General features: G+C 49.6%; 6 protein-coding genes and 1 non-coding gene across 7 annotated transcripts; 4 read left to right on the top strand and 3 right to left on the bottom strand.

The window, feature by feature from the left end:
* Positions 1-3,005: 3,005 nt before the first annotated feature.
* On the top strand, positions 3,006-3,757 carry J4E85_007627 (uncharacterized protein; the record flags this gene model as incomplete). Its single annotated transcript, XM_051471858.1, has 3 exons — positions 3,006-3,025; positions 3,136-3,476; positions 3,585-3,757. The coding sequence occupies 3 exons, from the start codon at positions 3,006-3,008 to the stop codon at positions 3,755-3,757; spliced, it is 534 nt and encodes a 177-aa protein (XP_051324055.1).
* A 559-nt stretch (positions 3,758-4,316) lies between these two features.
* J4E85_007626 (uncharacterized protein) lies at positions 4,317-8,149 on the top strand (the record flags this gene model as incomplete). The annotated part of the gene is made up of 4 exons (XM_051471857.1): positions 4,317-4,582; positions 4,647-5,538; positions 5,593-7,431; positions 7,487-8,149. The coding sequence occupies 4 exons, from the start codon at positions 4,317-4,319 to the stop codon at positions 8,147-8,149; spliced, it is 3,660 nt and encodes a 1,219-aa protein (XP_051324054.1).
* Positions 8,150-8,786: 637 nt separating this feature from the next.
* On the bottom strand, positions 8,787-9,566 carry J4E85_007625 (uncharacterized protein; the record flags this gene model as incomplete). Its single annotated transcript, XM_051471856.1, has 1 exon — positions 8,787-9,566. The coding sequence occupies one exon, from the start codon at positions 9,564-9,566 to the stop codon at positions 8,787-8,789; it is 780 nt and encodes a 259-aa protein (XP_051324053.1).
* A 3,448-nt stretch (positions 9,567-13,014) lies between these two features.
* On the bottom strand, positions 13,015-14,572 carry J4E85_007624 (uncharacterized protein; the record flags this gene model as incomplete). Its single annotated transcript, XM_051471855.1, has 2 exons — positions 13,015-13,974; positions 14,039-14,572. 2 exons carry the CDS (start codon positions 14,570-14,572, stop codon positions 13,015-13,017), a joined length of 1,494 nt encoding a protein of 497 aa, XP_051324052.1.
* A 1,211-nt stretch (positions 14,573-15,783) lies between these two features.
* On the top strand, positions 15,784-15,883 carry J4E85_007623. The gene has a single exon. It is a non-coding gene; the product is annotated as a tRNA-Leu (tRNA).
* Positions 15,884-16,867: 984 nt separating this feature from the next.
* J4E85_007622 (uncharacterized protein) lies at positions 16,868-18,074 on the bottom strand (the record flags this gene model as incomplete). Its single annotated transcript, XM_051471854.1, has 2 exons — positions 16,868-17,312; positions 17,368-18,074. The coding sequence occupies 2 exons, from the start codon at positions 18,072-18,074 to the stop codon at positions 16,868-16,870; spliced, it is 1,152 nt and encodes a 383-aa protein (XP_051324051.1).
* A 1,134-nt stretch (positions 18,075-19,208) lies between these two features.
* On the top strand, positions 19,209-20,891 carry J4E85_007621 (uncharacterized protein; the record flags this gene model as incomplete). Its single annotated transcript, XM_051471853.1, has 3 exons — positions 19,209-19,584; positions 19,635-20,152; positions 20,208-20,891. 3 exons carry the CDS (start codon positions 19,209-19,211, stop codon positions 20,889-20,891), a joined length of 1,578 nt encoding a protein of 525 aa, XP_051324050.1.
* Positions 20,892-21,864: the final 973 nt, after the last annotated feature.

Here is a 21,864-nt window from a genome sequence, read left to right as displayed (position 1 = left end):
AAGTTATAAATAGCGCTTTTATATTCTTTTTAAGAATAGTTAGATTACTTATAGTAACTCTAGCGTAAAGATTCTATAACTTAGCTAGCTTAATACGCTTTAGTTAAAGAGTTCTCTAGGTATAAAGGCATTATAGCTTCTAGTCTAGAATAGCCTCTTTTAGAATATTCTAAGTTTTATTAGAAGTAAGAATATAATTCTATAGTAATAGTAGTAAGATTAAGCTATTACTAATATTATTATCTATCTTAGATATAAAAAGTATTAGCTTATATACTTTTTTCTTAATAAAAGTTAGTACTAATAAATCTATAGCTAATACTACTACATTAAATAGTTTTGTGTTATTATTAATATTTATTAGTATATAACTATTACTATAAGTATTATAAGTAGATATTATATAATATAAGCGTATTATAAAGTAAATAATTTAAATATTAAATAAGTAACTACTAATTAATATAGAATGTAAGAGATAGTAAAGTAATAGTATATTATCTAGTAAGAATAGATAAATTATTACCTTTTAGGTAATAATTCTCTAGATCTACTTATACTTGCGCTAGGTTAGGTTATATAATATTATCTAACTATCTAGAATATAAGTTTCTAATATTAATACTTAATATAGATTAATATAAATATAAAGCTTAATAGAATTAATTACCTTACTATACCTCTAGATAATAATTCTCTACGTAAAAAGGTCTAAAATATATATAGTAATAACTCTAAGATAAAGACTCTTTATAGTCTAATTAAAACTATTCTTACTATAAATAGAGCTTATTTATAAGATATTTAAGCGCGCTAATAAAAGAATCTAAAATTATTCTCTAGTATAGTAGTAGATTACTTAAAGAAGATTATTATTATAGTATAAAATATATTTACTACTATAGCTACGTATAATATTCTATAAAAGGCCTACTCTTATATTAATATTACTTTATATTACTTAGTATTAAGTAATATAGCTAAGAAAGTAATTATTAAAAACTTTATAGATAAAAAGAATTAATATAGCTAGTTTAAGTAGACTTTTTACCTATATATTCTAGTAGCTATATAATTTCTAATATTTACTAGACTTAATTTATAATGTGTAAATATTATTATTACTTTAAAACTATATTTAAGTTCTACCTAAGAATTATAAATAAGATATAAAGTATTATAAATAAAATAACTACTAGAGTACTATATTTACTACCTCTATATAGAGAAACTTAAGTTTAAGAAAGTAGTTACTAACTATAAAATACGTAAAAAGATCTTAAAAAAGGCTACGTACTTAGTAGAGGCGTTAATAAAGAATAATTATACTAAGAAATAAGCTACTTTATATCTAAGCGCAACTCTAGCTATGTATGTATGTACGTTACTTATGCGAATTTTCCCCGCTGTTGTATGTTTTTAGAGTTTTTTTTTGCTGAAGTTTTGATGGTGTTTCTTTTTTTGCATGTGGGGCGGCGGCCGGCCAGCATCCCACACGGGTATTCGCGTATCCGCTTTCGCTGCCAAGTCATGCGTACATAAGGCTGGTTCGCAGCTTCAATGTCGTTAACAATTGATTGCGTCAAAATGAACGCGCGATGCTGTTTGATTCTGTGGCTTTGTGACGCGGCTAAGAAGCTGTCACCGACAACGGGCTACCTGGGTAAGGAAGACACCGCATAGGAGCAGACGTGAGCATATAGATAGTAGGAAATCGGGTACGCGATGGCGTAGATGGCTTCCCTAATCGATAGTCGGAAATCGCGAGGCTGTGTTGACGAAGTTTCGGCCGCATGTCACGCTGAAGTAGACGTCCTTTCCGGATTGGAGGAGCTTCCACGCTGCTATAAGCTCGTCGGCCTTCTCGTCACGGCCAGAGCTTCTCTCCAGGGCCTCCAGAATTGATTAAGTTTGGTATGTCCACCAGTAAATGTCACCATGTACCTCGGAGAAGCGATTCGTCATGCCGTACTGAAGCTTTTGGAGGTGGATTACTAACTCGAACTGGAGTGCTGAGGTCTGTAGCTACGGCAACAGCATCCTCACGTCGCAGGCCCAGCCATCCAGACCCACGGAGATCAACACAGGCTTGATGCCGGCCTCATTCGCTGCCTGTATATCGCCTGTATGTCGCCTGTGATGGCCATAGTAAACTTGAAAGCTCGATGGAAGGCAAGGCGCTGATGTAGATTGTCCTGGGACATACTTTTGTTTATTCCCAGTGATGGGAGCTGTCTTGTTGTGCAGTTTGAGCAGCGGTGTAGTACAGCTGATACGTTGGTAGATGGCAACGCGGTCCTGGCGACGTGATGCGCAAGAATTGCCCTTCCGACGATTGGCAAGCCATCATGGATGCTTGCTGTCCCAGCTTGCCATTCCTTTGGGGGATGTGATGAGCTTCTATCCACGATGATAATAGAAGCGGGCTGACGCGACTCTGCTGCTGTGGTCAAAGGAAAGCGGTAGCTGGTACTGCTCTTGCATAGATCAAACGACGAGGCTTTTCGATATCTCGTCGAAAGCCTCCCAGTTTCAAGATACGTTGACGAATACAACCATCTTTTATGTTTCGTACGTCACGCCAGAAAGCACCCTGGAGGTACTCGCTAATATTCCCGTTGATACGCTCATATCAACAAGGACTATGTATACGCCTGGAGTACACACGAAGGCGCAGGCGTAGGTTTCTATATTGATGTAGGCTGCAGACCTGTTCAGTTTTTCCCCAGGTTAACGTGTATAGGTACACCATCATTCAGCTTCTCTGCTATCAGACTTTTCCCGTCCGCTCAGCCATATACAAGCATTGTACCGGCGGATTAGTAGTTAGGTTGGGCGTCGGATGGAGATGGTATCAGAGGCTTTGAGTAAACACGCTAACAAGTTCGATATGACAGTTAGGCTGTGGAATTATCACTTGATGAAGTCTGAGTCCAAAAGCCTCCAAGACGTTCCGGTCAAGCACATCACTCTGAACATAGGTGAGAGAGGGCAGGAAGGGAGACATGCCGAGCAAGCTATCAGAGTAGGTTTAACTGCAGCTTCTCTCACCTTTGACTTCGCCTTTGCTAACCTACCACAGTACACCCATCAACTCAAGGAACTCAGCAACTTACTATCCGATCGCAATCCCAGAGACTCAGAGATCGACCATGACGACGATCCAGACATGCCCGCAGGCCCGCCACTCTCCGAGATCACGGACATCACAGCCACCGATCCAATAGCTATTCTCAAGTTCAGCCAGGAGGCTCTCAATGTTTGGGCCTTCCCCAAGAAGCGTAAGGGTATCACCAGCACGGAACAAGGCGCTCGCATCATCAATGTTTTCAAGGGTCTCATAGTCCGGAGAAGCTACGCATCCACACTGAACGGAAGAAGACTCGACAAAGATCTGCCAAGCGTCCAACGCATGGTGTTCGAATGCGAGTATAGCCCTCAGGAACGTCAACACTACGACGCAGCGTATGCGGATAGTTCGTCTGTTCTCTTTCGCAAGAGCGGATCCGTTGTCACCTAGAGCACCACGACATACCAAAACCTATGCCTATTAACGTTATAGCTTAGATTCGCCTATTAGCTAGACTACAAGATTAAGAAACTAAAGGAGTTCCGTGAAAAGAATGGCGATGCTCGCCGAATTCTGAGAGATCTGCGAGCAACCCAGATCCGTAAGGGTCTTCCGAAAGACATGCAAGTCACAGTTCCCGAAGCCGGCGATACTCAAGTAATTCTCCAACGCCATGACACAGGCTAACCGAAGCTGAGCATTGAAGGACAATTCTGAACACCCTAGAGCCTACATCAATATGTAAACATCCAAATCAGGTGGCCTGAAATCAAAGTAGGCCCCACAGTGTTCAGTACTTCCAAGGTTTTCTTGAATAACGTGAGACGTTTCATATGGTGACAGAGCGTGATAAATCGGCGGCCACCGCCCGGGAAAGGTTAACTCACGGTGAAGCTGGCTCGAAGCTCTACACGGCTACGTCATCGCAGTGTTGTGGTGCAAACACTGCCCCGTTTGCAGGGCACAGACCGCTTTTACCGCAGGCAGCCACCGCAAATCTTCGCGCGAGCAGTGACTACTCTTCAACGACACCTTCCTCACAGGTAGCTGACTACCGTTCAACGACACCTTCCTCACACAGGTAGCCACCGCACACCTGGGCAACTTCGCGCACATCGAGCAGTGCTTCCTCACAAGTAGCCACCGCACACCTGGGCAACTTCGCGCACATCGAGCAGTGCTTCCTCACAAGTAGCCACCGCACACCTGGGCATCTCCTGCAAGCTCACAGCCAGGACTAGCTAGAATGGCGAGAGGCGGCTCCTCCTCTTCTAAGAAGCGACAGCGTAAGCGCAGACCATACGAGGACAAGAACAAGGTCATCGCCTCTTTCGGTTGCTTTGACACGGAGGCAGCATTTGAGGAGTGGCGGCAGTCATCGTTTGTTAAGCCGTATTGGGATATCTTTGTTAGCAAGTTTATCAACACCGACCTCTTCAGGCCCGGAAAGAAAGTCGCCGACTTCGACAATCTGTATGCCTGGATCAGAGAAGGAGAGAAAAACGGTCGCAGGTAAGTTCTGACTGTACGAAGTGCATGTGAGACATATACTGACTTCGTACCCCTACCTCTGCAGGAGGTTTGACAAGGATTCACATTTCCCCGAGTACGAGGATGAGATTGATTGGCATGCCTGGCTGACACACTGGCTTGTTAAAGAAAACAAGGTCGATCGTGACGGGTGTTTCTACGGCTCGCGCTTGGAGAACAAGACGTTGACCCAAACAGCATACCATTATGTTTTGTTTGCGAAGCGAGAGCGCGCCAGAGGATCCAAGACCACCACTAAATCGCAGAAGAAGAAGTCAAAGACAAGCGCCGCACGATCCGCCAAACCTCAATCAGATCAGTCCGACGCTGAGTCCGACGCTGAGCCCGACGCTGAGCCCGACGCTGAGCAGCCTGATCCACAGCTTGGTATGGCTGTCGTTAAGTGGACCAAAGGTCAGCCTTCCGATCTGCCATCCAACGCCACCACCACAACTGTCGTTGAGTCATTCTGTGGCTACAGCTTAGACGGCTTCTGGCAAGAGATAAACCGACGTTTCGATCTAAGTACCCACAAGCAGCGGCGCAAGGCTCTTGTAGCCACGAAAGGAATGTCTTTCGAGGATGCGCAAAACCATGCAGCGCAGGACGATGTGGTGGTGAGGTTCTCGCTAGAAACCGAGGACATCGTCCTCAAAGAAGAGCACGAAGAAGTTGGGCCGCAGGAGGTGCCCGCCCCCGAAGGTGTACCCGAAGCCCCAACAGCCGAAAACCGACAAGAACTGTACACCATTATGGTAGAGGAAGCTGTAAGCCTTGAGGCTACAGAAATAGACCTCAAGTGCCGCCTTTGGAGATACAATCTGTCGCTTGTGGAGAGCAAAGAGCAACATAGCGTCGACCTGCACAACATGGTCCTCATTCTTGGAGGCAACGAGGTCCAGGAAGCTGAAGCATCAGAGGCCGTACAGGCACTTCAGGTAAGCTGTAGCCACGAAAATTATCATCACCCATCTCTAACTAACTGTGCTTAGTACTCTCACGACATGATAGAATCGATCAATGGGACGACACTCAGCACTCTCAATCAAGAGCTGAATGAAGGGAACGACAACACAGAAATCGGAGGTCCACCTCTGACGAAGCTGAGGACCATTACTGCCGAGGAAATTCAAGCCTACCGAGAACAGACGAAGTGGACAGACAACCCAGCGTATCAACGGCAGAATCACGAGGAAGCCTGCGACAGGCTGGGTATCCCAAACCCTGAGAAGCCAAGAATGGAAGGTTTCATGAAGCACATTTTCCTAGATGCTCACCAACCCACCGGCATCAACGCTATGGTCGACTTCGAAGAAGGCTGTGTAAATGGAGGTCTATGCGCAGAAGATTGCGGCCTTGGAAAGACCCTCGAAACACTCGGGCTCTTACTATTCCGCTCGAACGAACGCCGGAAGAAGCTTGCAGATGGCGAGGAGGTACCCGAAGCGCGCCCAACGCTAATCATTATGCCGCAAAACCTGATTGCCCAGTGGCTCGAGGAAATCTGCAAGTTCACAGAGCGCTTCAGAATCCTTGTGTACTACGGCCCTTCCAAGAAGTCGGCGAACCCCAACGTCTACTACCTCAAAGGTAAAGGCAAGGCCGCCAGGCTCACCCGTAGCCACGACATTTTCAACGGTGAGGAGTGCAATGCGGATACCATCATCCTGACCAGCTACTCTACCTGGGCTGTTCGCCACGGCCCAAAGGTACAATGGAACTGGCTGGTTGACAAGCGCGCGAAAGAGCGAAGGATCAGCAAGAAAGAGGCCGCTGCAGAACTGACGTCGGAAGGCGTTTCCTACAAGAGCATTGATGTCAATTGCCCCCATCAGATGTATGGTATGATCCACAGGATTATACTCGACGAGGGTCACCAAATTCGCCTTCAATCGGACGAGATTGGATGGGCTATCAACCATCTTGGCGCCACGTATAGACACATACTAACAGGTACCCCTACGTTCAACGGTCTAAAAGAGTATTGTGGGTTGATGGAGTTCCTCCAGAACCCAGCTCTACAAGACGAGAACTACCTCCGCTCCCTCGGCTTCGTCGATGCTGACTTCGCCAAACCAGCCAGCCCAGTCTTCGCTATGGGTGGCACTTGCCCGCTCGACTCAATTCTAATAAAGTTCAACCCCTACACTGTGGCGGATGATGATCGGCGTGCCCCTCTCAAGTACTGTCAGGAGGCCATGGTAAAGTACATCTTCAACCCCATAGTATCGCCTACAATGGCTGAGCAGGGATCCAAGATGTCACAAGTCCTAAGGAAGATTATGCTCCGCCGCACTCATTCCTCCGAGATCAACGGTGTACCCCTGCGAGCCGCTCTTCCCGCTGTGCAGCGTTTGGTGTACGACTGTGAGTTCAATGCAGCCGAACGAGCATTTTACGATGCAGCGGTAGCGAAGACCTCAGAGACGCTCTTCGCAAAGACAGCTTCGAAGAAGAACGTGGAGTGGAACACCACGACTTACAGAAAGCTATGCCTACTGAGCTCGTGGCTTGGGTTCAAATACCTCCTTGACGACAGCTACAAAGCCGCAAAGTTGGCCGCTAAGCGCAAGAAAAAGATGACGGCTCTCACCATACTCAAAGATATGCGCTCAGGCCAAAAGCGCCTGCGTGTGCCCATTGATCAGCAAATTCCGGTCGACAAGCACACAGACATCGAATCAGACGTCCAGCAGATTCTTCATTGGCATTGCCAGGGAGCGCCTAAACTGAGGAAGCTTTTGGGAATCCTCGCCGAAATTGTGGTACTTAGGCAGGAAAAGGTCTTGATTTGGGTGAGCAATCCGGCTCAGGCCGAATGGCTCCAACAGGTAAGCTTTGTTCGTTGCAACTGTGTGGTAGACAGAGGCTAATACGTGGCTACAGGTCCTACTGCTCCTTAAATTCTCCGCGTTCCAACTCCGCACGGATCTGAGTCAGACCGAGCAAGATAAAATCTTGAATGACTTCAACAACGACCCTCACTTAGTAGCGGTACTCATCTGCTCCTATCTGGTGTCTTGCTCGGGTTTGAATATGCAGACACTGTGCCGTACTACTATCGAATACGAACCCCCGCCGAACGAATCAATCAGGGCTCAGGAGGTTGGGCGTGTGAAGCGCCGGGGTCAACCTAGCCCATGGATTCGTCACATAACTCTCTTGACGAAGGACACGTTCAACAGCAAGCAGGACTCAAGCATGATTCTGAAGAATCTACCCAACCTGCTCACCCAGCTGGACCTTGAGGTTTGGGGTCCGAAAGATCAAGGGGACGAGGATGACGAGGCAGGTAGCCACGTCTTAGGCGACTTCGTGCTGTACAACGACGAGCTCCTACCAGCAGACGACAAGGCCGTAGAGGGCAAGAACCTCAAAGTCTTAGGCCCTGACGACCTACTCTACCACATCTCGATGCTCGTTACGGGACGCAAGCCAGTGGGTAGCGTTGTCGAGCTGCGCAAAGAAGCACACAAAGAAGGCGGGGCTGCAGGCAAGGCTGGAGGTGGTGAAGTTGAGGATGTTGACGTAGATCCGCTGTGGATCTAGGCAGTCTTGACGTGGCTACAAAGCCGGGGATGGTCATGCGATATGGAAACTAGCATGCAAGCAGCTAGCATTCGGGAAAAGGGCGGATACCAAGTGGTTGAGTTTGTGGGCGACTGAGGCTAAGGCTTTATGCACGACTTCAAATAGTCAGAATCACAGCACTGGTAACCGATTTTGAGTACAACTCTAATCTGCATGCGTTAGTGGGAGTCATAGGCAACAGTCACTATTGCCACAGTCTGAGTTGGCCAAGGCTGAGTCATACAACATCACAAGAGTCACTGCGGCAAAGAGTCATTCGTGAATCGTGTAAATGTATATATAAGGAGACTATCCCGGAGACTTCAGCACGAAAGCTCTCCGCAACTATGAGTGCATCAGAAACGAACAACACCACATTACCACCTGCACCAGGCGGAGTCAATCGAAAACCACAAGGGGGAGACTGCACACCGGCGATGAAACATAAGGACAGAAGCGCGAAAACACCACCCATCCAGTGACGGGGAGGCGACAGAAGCGAAAGGAAATACCGCGGGAAACAACACGGATAGGAAAACTTTTGCCGAAAGGCAAGGCTGGTTTCTTCACCAGCTCCTTACGACCACCGGGAACCATATGAGAGAGACGAGGACATTCATTGTCCGCTGTATCCATGAGCCATAGCAATGCTCTTCCACTTTTCGACCTCAGCTTCGAGCTCAGAGTTGCGAGCCTCGAGGGTGCTGACGTGGTCAAACTTCCGTTGTCGCGACTCACGAGCAGCAAGGGTATTGCGTGCGCGCTTCAGAGCGATCTTATCGCTAGGGTCGACGGTGATGCTGGGCAGAGGACCCTTGCGCCGACGAGACTTGCTGATGCCGTTTGTTGCAGGTGAGTTGGTGACAGATGACTTGCGTCGAGAGTAGTTGTCCAAAACGAGGGGGGAACCGGTGCTTGAAGAACCAGATCGCTCCATAGACTGGCTGCTGATAGTGCGGTCCATGGGCATGGAGACAGCAGGTGCATAGACAGTATCAGGAATCTTGGTCTCCTGTTCGGGAAACAGGGAGAACCAGTCGCTCGTGTCGGAGATAACAGGCTCGCCGTTGAACATCGGGGAGCACTCGAAGCTATCGTTGATGAAGGGGGAATCACCAATATCAGGGGAAGTTAAGTTTGTGAACGCCGTAGAAGGGGGTGCAGACCCAAAGCCATCATTGAAGATGTCCTTGGGGGACACGGTGCGCGTAGACCCGGCGGCAACGGAAGGATCGTTGATCGCCGTGAATGCGGACACCTGGTCCATAGAAAAGCCTCCGTTGTTGAAGTTGGACATCAGGCTTGCGCCCGAGTCGAAGGAGTTGTTGCTGTTCAAGTCTGCGGGGAACGTGAGCTCGCGATCGAGAGCGGGGAAAGCGTGCGTCGTACCTGCCATGTTTGGGACGTTGTGCAGTTGAGGAATGTTGTTGCTAGAGCTGGGGAACAGTGGAACCGGAGGACGTTGGCGTAACCGTGGCTGTTGGAATTCTGTAGTAGATGACGGGGCAGAATTTGCGTAGAAGTGCTGGCCGTTGTTAAACGTATGCCCAGGCTGAGGCGCGCTCGGTGCTCGCAGAGGCCGCTGGGAGACCTGTGGTTGATCGTAGAGCACGAAGTCCGACTGCGGATGGGCGAATGCTTGTTGACTCGTATGTTGTGGTTGCCGGGAGGCGTGGGGAGCTGGTGAAGAAAGCCATGATGACTGTTGAGAAGCCGTGATGGTCGACGTGAAGTCGAACGGGAGGGGAGACGGCGAACTGAAGTTGCGCGAGGCGAGACTTGAGTTCAGAGGTTCCGGGAAGGAAGACTCTGAGGTTGGAGTGGAAGTGGGGATGGTGGGTATTAGTAAGTCGGCGGTTAGCGGACGGCGAGATGCGCGGGAAGTTAAAAGGCAGCCATTGTTCGTGACTGTCTTGTGTATTGTTGCGTGGTGTAGTATGATGAGGTGAGTAGGAAGGAGAAATTCAGGCAGCGAGGGAAGTGGGGGATTAAAAGTGACCCGAAGCGAGCGCGGCGGCAGGAAGGGCCGATTTCTGTGACTCACAAAAGGTGCAGCAGTGTCGGTGGCTCCCAACCAATGACTTGTCCCACCGGTGCCATCTTCCATCAGCCCTAGGGCCCGATGCGGCTAACCTGGCATCACGTTCGCGACAGAGCGCGCACGATTACACCCTTGGATGCTGTTGCGCGGCCTATCCATGGCATCCCAGGTACAATCGCGTCTGTTCCTGACGTCTGGAGAACTTTGGGTCTCGTGTCTACCCACTGAAAAAACTCGTCAAACCTCGCGACCATGGTAACAGTACCGTCCTCCAGAGTCGCGACCACTAGCAATCAGGCATCAGCTTTTGTGCGCCTCTACAATAGGGCGCGCGCCATCGGACATGGGGTACCCCAGTCAGCTGCACTCTGTGTTCCAACCGGTGGAGGTGCTTACGAAGAGCCAACCCAAGACGGGCGAGATGGAAAAAGAAGGCGGAGCAGCTGCGCCCTTTCCATCAATCGTACATTGGCAGATGCGCGCGGTATGCGCCTCTGTTCTCAGATTGATTGGCGATATTAGTGCCTTCACTAACATTTTCTGCGCAGTTGCGCGATTGCGCGTAGGCTCTGGGAAAAGTCCAAGATACCACGTCAAGAGCGGTGTAGAATGTGTGAAACAGTAAGGTTGTCTGCCACATCCAGCGCGCTGGGTCGCAGGGTGGCTCGCACAGTCGTCCCATCGATATTCGGAGCCGTACTCAGCCTCCGACCTGCTGCAAAAAGCCCAGCACAGCATCGCATTGGACAATGAGAGCGGCTCGGCGTGAATCCTGTCACACGTAGCCTCACTTCTCTGGCTAGCGCTCGCACCTGCTTTTCCTTCAGAGTTGACGGGTTTTATTGTGTTTGGTTCTACCAGTGACAACTCACATGTGACCCGCCTGTCACCGCGAATTTTCCAAGGTTACACACAATCAAATCGGCCCTATGCGGCCGCGGATAGCTGTGTTGCAGGTTGAAATAGGAAACCATCTAACAGCTTACCCAACACGCGTGGAAACCAAGGACCCCGAACCCCAGGTGTCGATGTTCGATAATTCAACACGTTATCCGTCATCAAGGTGGGGCTAATCTGCGCAGCCATCCTTCTTGGGGATGTGCATACAAAGCTGGCAGATTTAGGCGTCCCCGGACTACGATCCGCGATCTCACGCTGAACCGCAACACCATTCTGGTACTGGGTTCGACATCTCCACTTTCACCGTTGTTGCTTCTCTGGTCTCAGCATCCCCGTGACACAACACTATACAATGGTGCAGCAGCATAAGCAACCAGCGGCAAAACTGCATGCGGCTTGTGATGAGTGCCGTGAGTACCTCAAGCTAGGCTTCCATCTGCCCCGCGCGACGCTCAACTATGCCCAGGGACACGAAAGTTGAAATGCTCTGGCCACAGTCCAAGATGTGTTCGCTGCGAGAGAGAAAAGATCGATTGTGTTTATTCGCCGCAAAAGCAGATGGGTAGACCCAGAAAAAGGATGAGAGAGGACGAACCGGACGAGATGACGGAATCACCCGCGGTAGTGCAAGACGACTTTAGCAACGTCTGGAACGACTTCTCCGGTGTTCCAAATTTGTTAGATCTGGACAATCTGACTTCTCCCTCACTTCTGCAAGACGTGCAATCATCAGATGGATCGGCAGGATGCGGAATCGTGACGCCACAGCATTATGATTTTACCTTTCAAGATCCGTCTGGGACGGCACCTGGGTCTGATAACATGTATGTCAAGCTATCTTGATGTGTCTCGACCAATGCTAAGGTTGCAGGTACAATCTGGACCCGCCCCTGGATCCAGCACTGTGGAATTTCCAGCCTGACCTGCCACCGGACATCCAGCCAACTAGTCTTCCCGACCCAGTTCCCGATCAATCAGATTCAGGGCAGTGCACGTGTCTTACAACGACATGGCTAACTCTCACCGAGTTGCAAGCTGTTGTCACCTTTCACTTTCCCCAAGTTATCATACCCTTACGGAAAGCAATGTCAGCGCTCTCGGATCTAATACATTGCAAGCAATGTCCAAAAGAATCATATTCCGCTATCCAGAATGTACAGTCGATAGTGTCTGTGATGAAAGCGGTAGTGGAACGCTTCAACAAGGTGCTGAATGAGGTCGATCGCGAAGCCGCGCGCATGGAAGTGACTGATCAAAAGAAACCATTTCGTATCGGCGACAACAGCCAGGCTTTGCAACATCTGCATACCGGTACCCTTGACTGCCCGATGGGGTTCAACATTGAGATTGAGGCAAAGGATTGGAGGAGATTAGTCAAGACTGCGCTCAAGACGGAGATCTATGGCGGAGGGAGCAACCTACGACCACTGTTGGACTTGGTGAAGGAGAGCGAAGCGAGGCAAGAGACTTGGCATAACGGCAACCATTCCTGGAGCGATGAGATGAGGCAGTTGCATGCCGGGAGACCTGAATGCGATAGCTCGGCGGGCTGCGAGGCCCTGGGAGCGCAACACATACGGAGAGTCATCAATAACCTGAACTGGGATTGATGAGCTACGAATAAAGCTGGGGCTTGGTTGGGAGTAAAGTCACTATCTCGCCTCCCTTTCCGGCCTCAATCTCATACTATGTTACAGGAATAAAGTAACGAGATGCTCCGAATCTGGTCGCTATATAAAAGAATGCAGTAGCCACAGGAAATCGATACATGATACAGGACAGAAGTGTAGGAAATAGAGAGGATGTAGCCACAGTATGTGGGATCTAAATGGCAGTATGTCGCGGAAAAGAAGCAGATAGATGGCAATGAACATGAGGAGTGGCGTGGCGTGGCGTGGCGGGCTCATTCGATGAGCGGGAATTTGAGGTCCGGATCAACGTAATTTCGGCCGTACTTCCTACCGAAGGAGGTGTCTTTGCTATCCTGTAGCATCTTCCAGGCCGCAATCAGCTCGTCAGCTTTCTCATTTTGATCTTGACCAGGCCCAGACTCAAGAGCTATGCGAATATGCTTCACGTCGTACAAAATCCACCATACTTTGTAGTGAAGATCGGCGTGCTGGGCGCTTATGCCTAAAGGCAGGCAGCTGAGTCGTACGACAAAGTCGAAGCTCAATCTAGTAGCTTGTAGCCACGGAAGAATAGCTTTCTGGCTACAGAACCAACCATCGGCGCCGACTGAGATTATAGTAGGCTTAATCCCAGCTTGATTGGCCGCTTCAATGTCGTGGACGATAGCTTGTGTGAACCTAAAGGCCCTGTGGAGCAAGACCTTTTGCCTGGGTGTCTCTCCGAGAAAGCTGTTGTCAAACGCAGGCGCTGGAATGTATCGCGTAACAGCCTCGTAGCAACTGTGCAGTACTGCAGATCCACCAGAATAGCTACTCCGCCACGAGGCATAGTGTGCAAGGTACTTTCTTCCAAGCTGCGGGAGCCCTTCTTTGATTGAGGTTGTACCGTCTTTCCAGCACTGCGGCGGAGCCTTGGAAGATCGGTTGATGATGATGACACTTGGAGGGGCGCCATTGGCAGCGTCAGCGGTTAACGAGAAGCGGTATGAGGTTTCGCGATTAGATAGTGGGCCTTTCTTGCATCGTTCCTCGTGCATAGCTAGGTCGTAGAGGTCGGCATGAAATATACCGCATTCATCGTTTTTACATTGGTACGGGCTGCGAGTATCTTTTGCGTGGCGACGCGAGTGGTTTGCTAAGCCTGTAGATGAGTCGAACTCCTTGTCGCATCCGATGTGCGTTTTCCAGGGGCAAGGAAAACTCTTCCCTGGGGTTGCAGTGCATTCTGGCAACTACAGAGGTGAAGATATGAAGTCAGTATATGTCTCACATGCATTTCTCACAGCCACAACTTACCTTCGCATGTTGCACTGCTTTCTGGTGAGTGACAAACATTTCGCCACAACCCTTGTGACATGGTATCTTCCGTGTGCCATCCGCGGTGGGGTCGACCTCGTAGGGCGTTACTAGCCCAATATCTGGATGCGCTAATCTGACATGTTGTGAGACCCCCCTAAGGGTTGGGAAGTACCCTGGCGAGTGGCTACACTGCTTGCTTGCCTTGTAAGGGCAGACCCACGTGCACCGTTCTTTGAATGGCTGTACCGCCGCCCCCTTGGTGCTGACTTCATGCTCATATTCATCCTTCTCTTCCTCTTCCTCTTCGGACTTGACTGTAGCCACGCCAGATGTCTCGGTATCGCTCAGGGGGCTCGTAGCCACGGGAAATGCTCGGGTTTCTGCATGCGCCGTCTGCACGAAGCTGGACGCTACTACCGGTTTTGGGTCGTCATTGGTGTCGTGCGAGGCCTCATTGCGCGGGCGCTTCGCGAAGAAAGATGCGATACTTCTTTGCTTCGGATCGTCGGTGCTCTTCCGCTTCCCCCCCATGCTGACTCGGATTGGGATGGTAGTGGTGGGTGGTCGAGGCCTGCTGTGCGGCGAGGCTTGAGAGGCACTGGTATGAACTTTTCGAGCGCGCGATGAACGCGACAACGCGACTGGACGCGCCAGACCTCCCCACCACAGCCCTCACCGCTTTCGTTCCAGGGTCTACATCAACTATGCATCTCCTCGAAAAGGCATGCGCACATACAGCACACCTTTCAATCCCGAGCGCCTATCCTCTAAGTCTGTTCTTGTCGTGCCATCATCGTCATCGGACCGACGCCGCTTCATACTACGAGCATCAACGGATAAGCGCTGCTACGTAGCTACGTCTGTTCAATAGCACTCAGAGCGTACGCTGCATCCTAACTCCAGGCGCCTGTGATGTGGGAATGTTCCGATCATCGAGAAGTGTTCGGATGCTTGCAGTATCCAAAGCTTGAGGAACCTCTAAAAGTATGCTTACCAGTATGAGAAAGAGAAGGAGAAAGAGACGAAGCATAAATGGCAACCAGAAATAGAACAATTAAAAGCAGCACATTGCAGCTGCTACAACAAATAAGAGGCATAAGATGTTGCAGCTGGATTGAAGAAAAATAGATCAGGATTGAGATTGAAAGAAGGCACATCATGCTCGGAATGAAGGTAATCCACGCAGTAAGATATCGCTTTGCAGTCTCTAAGCTCTTTCTGTAACTCTCGATCAAATAATAAACTCTCAGAACAAACCCAAGTCTAGCGTTAAAACTATTCAGAACATAGAACTGTATACGTGGAAATTCTCGAAATTAGCTCTTGTGTGATTGGAATGAGACAAAGGGTTTAAATTTGGAGAATGCGGCAACGTCTACGGGTAGTCTCAACCTAGTCTAGATGAATAAGCAGGGCGCAGAAGCCGCACTTTGATCATTGCCCCGCTCGAACAACCTTAGTCCACAATGCGTTAAGGGTGCCGATTAGAAGCCTATAATTATATCGATGAATATTCTGTTTTTATGAATTTGCATATAGAATCTACTCGCTTAGTTTGCAGTCTAGAGTGGGGTATCTCAACCTTGCGAACAAAGGCTTCGCCTGTGCGTCGCCTATTCTTAGTGCAGCTCCACCATAATGATTGCCACGTATATAATTGCACAGAATGTTCCATCCTCCATGAAGTTATTAAATGGCAAGATGGCCGAGGTACGTTACTTCCACTCCTTGGGAATCGCAGTACTAACATCAATTTAGTGGTCTAAGGCGCTGCGTTTAGGTCGTTCTAAACATCCTCCGCAGTCTTCACGGGCGTGGGTTCGAATCCCACTCTTGTCAGCACTTCTATATGCCCAATCTTTTTGCCTATATCCATGATGTGGGCTTCTCTTTTTTGCTAATGCCAGAAGCTGGGGTTGGCTGCCTGCTTGTGGCCCGCGCTGGCTAGTATGCACAGCAGGTGCGGAGCGCGAACAAATATCACCAGGCGCATAGAATGCTTTGAACGTAATAGACTGCGAGATCTTCTTTTCTCTTTTGCTCTGAGCCTACGAATGAATCTCAGCTCCCAACAATCTTTAGTCACTCGCTTACGCCAAATCCTCCTATTCCTCATCACACCCTCAAGGTTTGCTCACCTAGACTATCTCCTACAGTACTACGACCGCCTTCCGAGCGCACGCCTTCTCTCCAGCAGACCGCGACATCCCGCATAAGACTCTACACAACCACAAGCATCGGCTGTTGCGCAAAAGCAGCGTCGACTACACCCACCAGGTACCATGCCTACTCAACCCGACGACTTGCTTCTGTCGGTATGTTATCGCACTCTCTCCATCGTGTCAGGACTTCCAAGGTTATCGGCAATGGAGCGTGGATGCACGATTAACTCAGGCTAGCTCCAATCCTCCCTCCGCAATGCGCTCGCGACATTCGGCCCAAACAGCACTCAATATCGTAATATCAAGTTGATGGTGGATGAGTATATGGCTAAGGTTGCTATGGAGGGGCTTTCCATTTCTTCGAGCGAGCCACGTCAGGACGATGAGAAGATGCAGATGGGTTAGAGCGACGCCGTTATCGATATCCACTTCTTTCAATGCGCATTTTAGATACCCTCAGCTACCTTCAAAACCAAGATTGAACACCGGTGTCGTATTGCAGCTATCTAGGTACTGGTCCTTCTACGGGTGGTCCCTTCCATCGGGCTTGTGCCAAGCCCGCGACGGCGTGATCATCAGGAACTCCCGTTCGAAGCAATCCCTTCAATCTCCTTACACGTCCTCGCGATCACATTCCCGACCGATTCGATTCTACGGGCGACGGCTACCGACCACCATTCCAGCCCGCATTAGGCGCGAAAAGGTCTTCCATGCTGTCACCATCACTTTTCCCAGTCTTCGAGCCTTGAACGCTGTATGACTTGGTGACGGCAATACGATGATCCGGCCTATCATCAGCATGCTTAGTCGCATCTGTATCTGCGTCTGCACTTTGTAGTTCATAACTCTTCTCCCCGCTCCGTTTCACAAACATCTTCAACTTGCGAATCCTGGATCCATCTCCGCTTCCGCTTCCACTCGAAAGGGCCAGTATCCAGGGCATGTACTTCTGTATGAAAGGCTTCAATAGCGCAACGCATGCGCAAATGACTCCGCCGTTGAGCTCGACCGTGGAGAAGATGCATGCCTTGGCCACGTTGTAAGTTGCGTCGGGATCGCTAATCATACTGTAGACGTAGATGATGCGGACGGTTGATATGACGACGACACTACGAAGACTGTCAGCACAGAACGCCAGATGGCGCATTACCCGAGGCAACTTACCCAGATCCCAGAGCGAACACGAAGCCCAGTAATATCTTTTGTTTAACAGGTAGTTGCAGGGCGCGCAACATCGGTATCGGCAGGCACAGGATCAAGAAGTCTGTGATTATGTTTATACAGGCCATAAACAGGTTGAGGTCTGTAAGGCACTTCTGGTCTGTATGGGTCCGCGGATTGCAGGGTCCGGCGGCGACTATGGTGATGGCCACGGAGTATCCAGTGACCAGGACTGCCAATGCGTAGATGGCTGCTTGGACTTTCTGATCTGGATTGAGTCGGTAGTACAGAGCTAATAACGAGAGTTTAGCTAGAGCTGGAGTCCAGACATACACCACCATGATACCGACGAGCATCTTCGTATAGCCCAACATTTGCTGTATAGTCACATTCCACATGTGTTGACCGAAGCCATACTGGAACGCTACATTCGAGGTCAGTTGCGTACTCAGAGTAAGCAGAGGGGCAGACTCACTTCGGAAACAGATGACCATCCATGCGACGCAGCCGCACCAGCTGAGTACCACCAGCGCATCGTCCAAGCCGGTCATACGGCGGATGAATATGCGCGTATACAATCGCAATCCGAGCACGAAGGTGGAAAGTATCGTCATGACTGCATATACCACGACGATTCTCTTCTGAAGATCCGACCGTTCACCACTGAAGTCTGCCTCAACGCCAGGTGGCGCATCCAGAACGCCCGACATGGTCGTAATTGCGGTCATCACAGCCGGAGAATTTCTTGGATTCACAGAAGGAGTCGGAACTTTGAAGGGAAGGCGTGATCGCTAGGACCTTGGGTTTTCTCCCGGACATGCATCGAACTTATCTTACACGCAGCCTGAGTTACCTTGCCAGGTGCCAGCGATCTTAAGACGGGGGTACACGCAAGATCCTTTCCGTACAACCTTGCCGTTCAACAGTGAAACCGTAAGATGCTGGCGCATTCTCGGCAACGCTCATGGATATGCGCATCTCCCGAAATTGCTCGGTTGGAGGCTCGAATCGAATACCAGATAAGATATCCATGAAATCATGGAATGAGGAACCATGTCCTGTTCTCCCATTCAGCCTATGCGCTCTAAGCGAATGTAGCCCTGCCGCCACCTCGCCTAGCAGACACTTATGTACATGCTTACATTTTTCCAGGCCGTCTTTGAACAGGATAAGCGCCACTCAGCAGCACCAAGTCTGATCTGCGCATCAAAGTCACACACGTCGCGTTACGGCGCAACCGCATCCAATAATGCGGCGCTCGGAGAATTGAGGCTACACCACATGCTTCCTTTCGCAGACGACTAAACGGCTTTGGTCCGCTAGAGAACTCCACGATATCGACACGTTGGAAGACTAACTAGACGTGAGTTCGCACCGAGACGCTAGTCGGCTATGTACGATAGTGTGCAACAAAACCTAGTAATCCAATGCTGACCCTTGCACACTAATTACTATGCGGCAAGATTCCTGTTGCGGAGCACCAGCTGCAGTCGCAATCTACGGTAAGAAGGATGAACAGAGACCTGGCCATGTCCCACTTCATAACCCGGGGCTGCCGATCGCGTTCTCGTACCAGTCTCCACGTGTGACTCTGGGCTTCCGAGCAAACGCGTCGCACATGCAAACCTTCCACGTTTTGTACTCCCGATAAAAACAACACACACTGAAATCACAAAGGTGCGATACTGACTCCCAGGGCTCACTTATTCAAGGGGTTGTGGTATGTGGCGGTCGCCTTCACTTGACAGCAACCGAGAAATAGCCCTCGGCCACCGCGCCCTAGCACTCTATACACTGAACTTTAGCAACCCCAAACAAGATCCCGGTGCCATCCACAAGAAACCATGGGCTCGGTTCCTACCGCTGTTTTTGTGCTCGCACCTTTATCGGCGGTCATCCTGCACGAGTTCATTTTGCGACGAGTGGAAGTCGACCATTTGACCCTTCAGATCCTTGGCCTAGCGATTACCGCATACTGGGTTCTATCATATTACACTGGATTCATCGCCGCGACACTGGTGACGAGTTCCTTCTGGGTTCCACTATGGCTGTACATCGGAGCGTACCGTGCCTTCTTTCATCCACTCAACGACTACCCTGGACCTTGGGCTGCGAAACTATCGAGATGGTGGGCCGTCAAGCAGACATATGACAGCAGCTTGCATTACCATCGAGTCCTTCAGCGGCTGCAAGGCCAATACGGCGATTATGTTAGGACGGGTCTGTCCAACCCGTGTACTTCCTTCCACATCCAGTGCTAACACCGTCAGGGCCACGTGAGCTCACGATTTTCGATACAGCTGCGATCCAACCAATCCTCGGAGCTCAGTCACAGACGTCAAAAGGACCGTTCTTTGACGTCATGGAAAAGTCGTTGCACCTCAATCGCGACAAGGCGTTCCACCGCCAGCGCCGCAGGATCTGGGACAATGCGATGAAGGCATCGCTTTCTGACTACGCCCCCCAAGTCGAGAACTTCACAGACCAACTACTCAAAAGATTGCGCAATGAAGAGGGGAGGTCGATTCCGCTGCTTGTCTATGCAAGCTACTATAGCTACGACGTCATGGCAGCGCTGGCCTTTGGCAAGCCCATGGGCTTCATCAAAGGCGAACAAAGCGACGTCGCTGCGAGTATTCTCGCTACTATGATGGGCAGCGTCCAGGCTTTGGGATACATGTATCTGATGCCGTGGCTAATGAACACAGTTGGTGTTCTTACTTCATTTGCCGGACCCATGAAGGAATGGCGAGACTGGAGCGTCAGCCAGATGAAAGCGCGCATGCAGGTACATATTCCTGCCCTACATCTCGATCGAAGCCATTGCTAACAACCTCCTTTAGGTCCGAGATGCGAAGCCGGACCTAATCTCTCATCTCATCACCTCCACGCCCAAAACACCTGAAGGTCGCGAACTTCTCTACGGCGAATCACGCCTCATAATCTCCGCTGGCAGCGAGACCACGTCCACGGCCCTAACCTTCCTCTTCATGCATCTCGCCACACACCCACACTACACGGCCGCCGTCCGCGCCGAGTTCCTCTCCAACATCAACACCTACGACTGCCAGCGGCCCATGCCAATGCTAGAAGCTTGTATCCAAGAATCGATGCGCATGTGGCCCTCCGTCTTCTTCGGCTCCCAACGCATCACGCCGCCACAAGGTATGGAGATAAACGGGCACTTCATCCCAGGAAACATGATAGTACATATCCCTATCTTCCCGCTGTTGCGCGACGCGAGAAACTTTGTTGCACCTGATCAGTTCATACCTGAGCGCTGGACTACGAAGCCGGAGTTGGTACTGAACAGGCAGGCGTTCATTCCTTTCTCAACAGGTTCGCATAGCTGTGCTGGGAAGGCTCTGTCGTTGATGGAGTTGAGAAGTGTGATTGGGAGGGTCGTGGCGGAGTTTGATGTCGTGCTTGATGAGGGGACGGATGTGAATGCTTACTGGGAGGGCATTCTGGATCACTTCACTGCGGGTGCGCCGCCGATGATGGTCAGGTTTATGAAGGCGCAGTAAGTGCGTGTGGGATCTGGTATAGAGGGCGTTTACGGCTCATTTGTCTTTTACGTCAAAACGAATCCTATCTAGCTGCAGTGTGGGAAACCACCGAGAAGTCTACATTGCTGTTAGTCGTCCCAGAATTCCTATTGTGTACTACCTTGATCTTGGCTGCGACTGTACTTACTGCAGCTGCCCTATTTTTGACCTGTTCATCAAAAGGTACAGATCCGCCTTGAGGCCTTCTAGACGCGATTGTCTGTTGTTCTTACTGAGTGCGCTGTTAGAGCCACAAAAAGTGCATCGACCACAACAGCTCAGGACGCTGCGGTGAGAAAGCACCCTTTTTTTACTCGTACCGGGGACTCTGTCAGCATGTCGCCAATGCCCAAGCGCATGATAGTGTAGTGACAACATATGCTGAGTCGACAATCTAAGACAGCACCGCGAAAATCCTATACCTAGGTAGATATAGGCATCTCTTAGTAACTTACTAAAAAGCTAAGTACTATACTAGAAATACTAAGTATACTACTACTAAGCTTATAAATATATAATACCTATAAAAAAACTATAATAAATGCTTAAAAACTAGTAATATATACTAAATAAGTAATTATTAATATAACTACTAGAAAAATACTTAGAGACTCTACTAGTGTTCTAAAGTAAGATATAGCAGGTTTTTAGCATGCCTTTATAGTAATTAGAGACGCTTCTTCTACTTTCTGTTAAAGTTGTTAACGTCTAAAAGAGCGAAAGTTAGTTACAGAAAAGAACAGGAATTTTGCGAGTGCGACGATGGTACAGTTTCGTGGAAATCGGGTTTAGTGTATCTGTCAAATTCTCCCATCCTTCCTTCCGTGATAGTGCGTTTTCCAAGTGGACTGCTCGCTTCTTGGGCTGAGGAAGTCACGACTGGGCTACCCCAAACGCAGTCCACCGCATCTTGCGACCGCCCCATCAGATGGGACCCCGAGCTCGCCGGACT

This window comes from Alternaria conjuncta, assembly GCF_024043145.1.
Source record: "Alternaria conjuncta strain BMP 0040 chromosome Unknown scaffold_11, whole genome shotgun sequence".
NCBI classification, from domain to species: domain Eukaryota; kingdom Fungi; phylum Ascomycota; class Dothideomycetes; order Pleosporales; family Pleosporaceae; genus Alternaria; species Alternaria conjuncta.
This window is presented reverse-complemented; position numbering and strand designations above follow the sequence as displayed.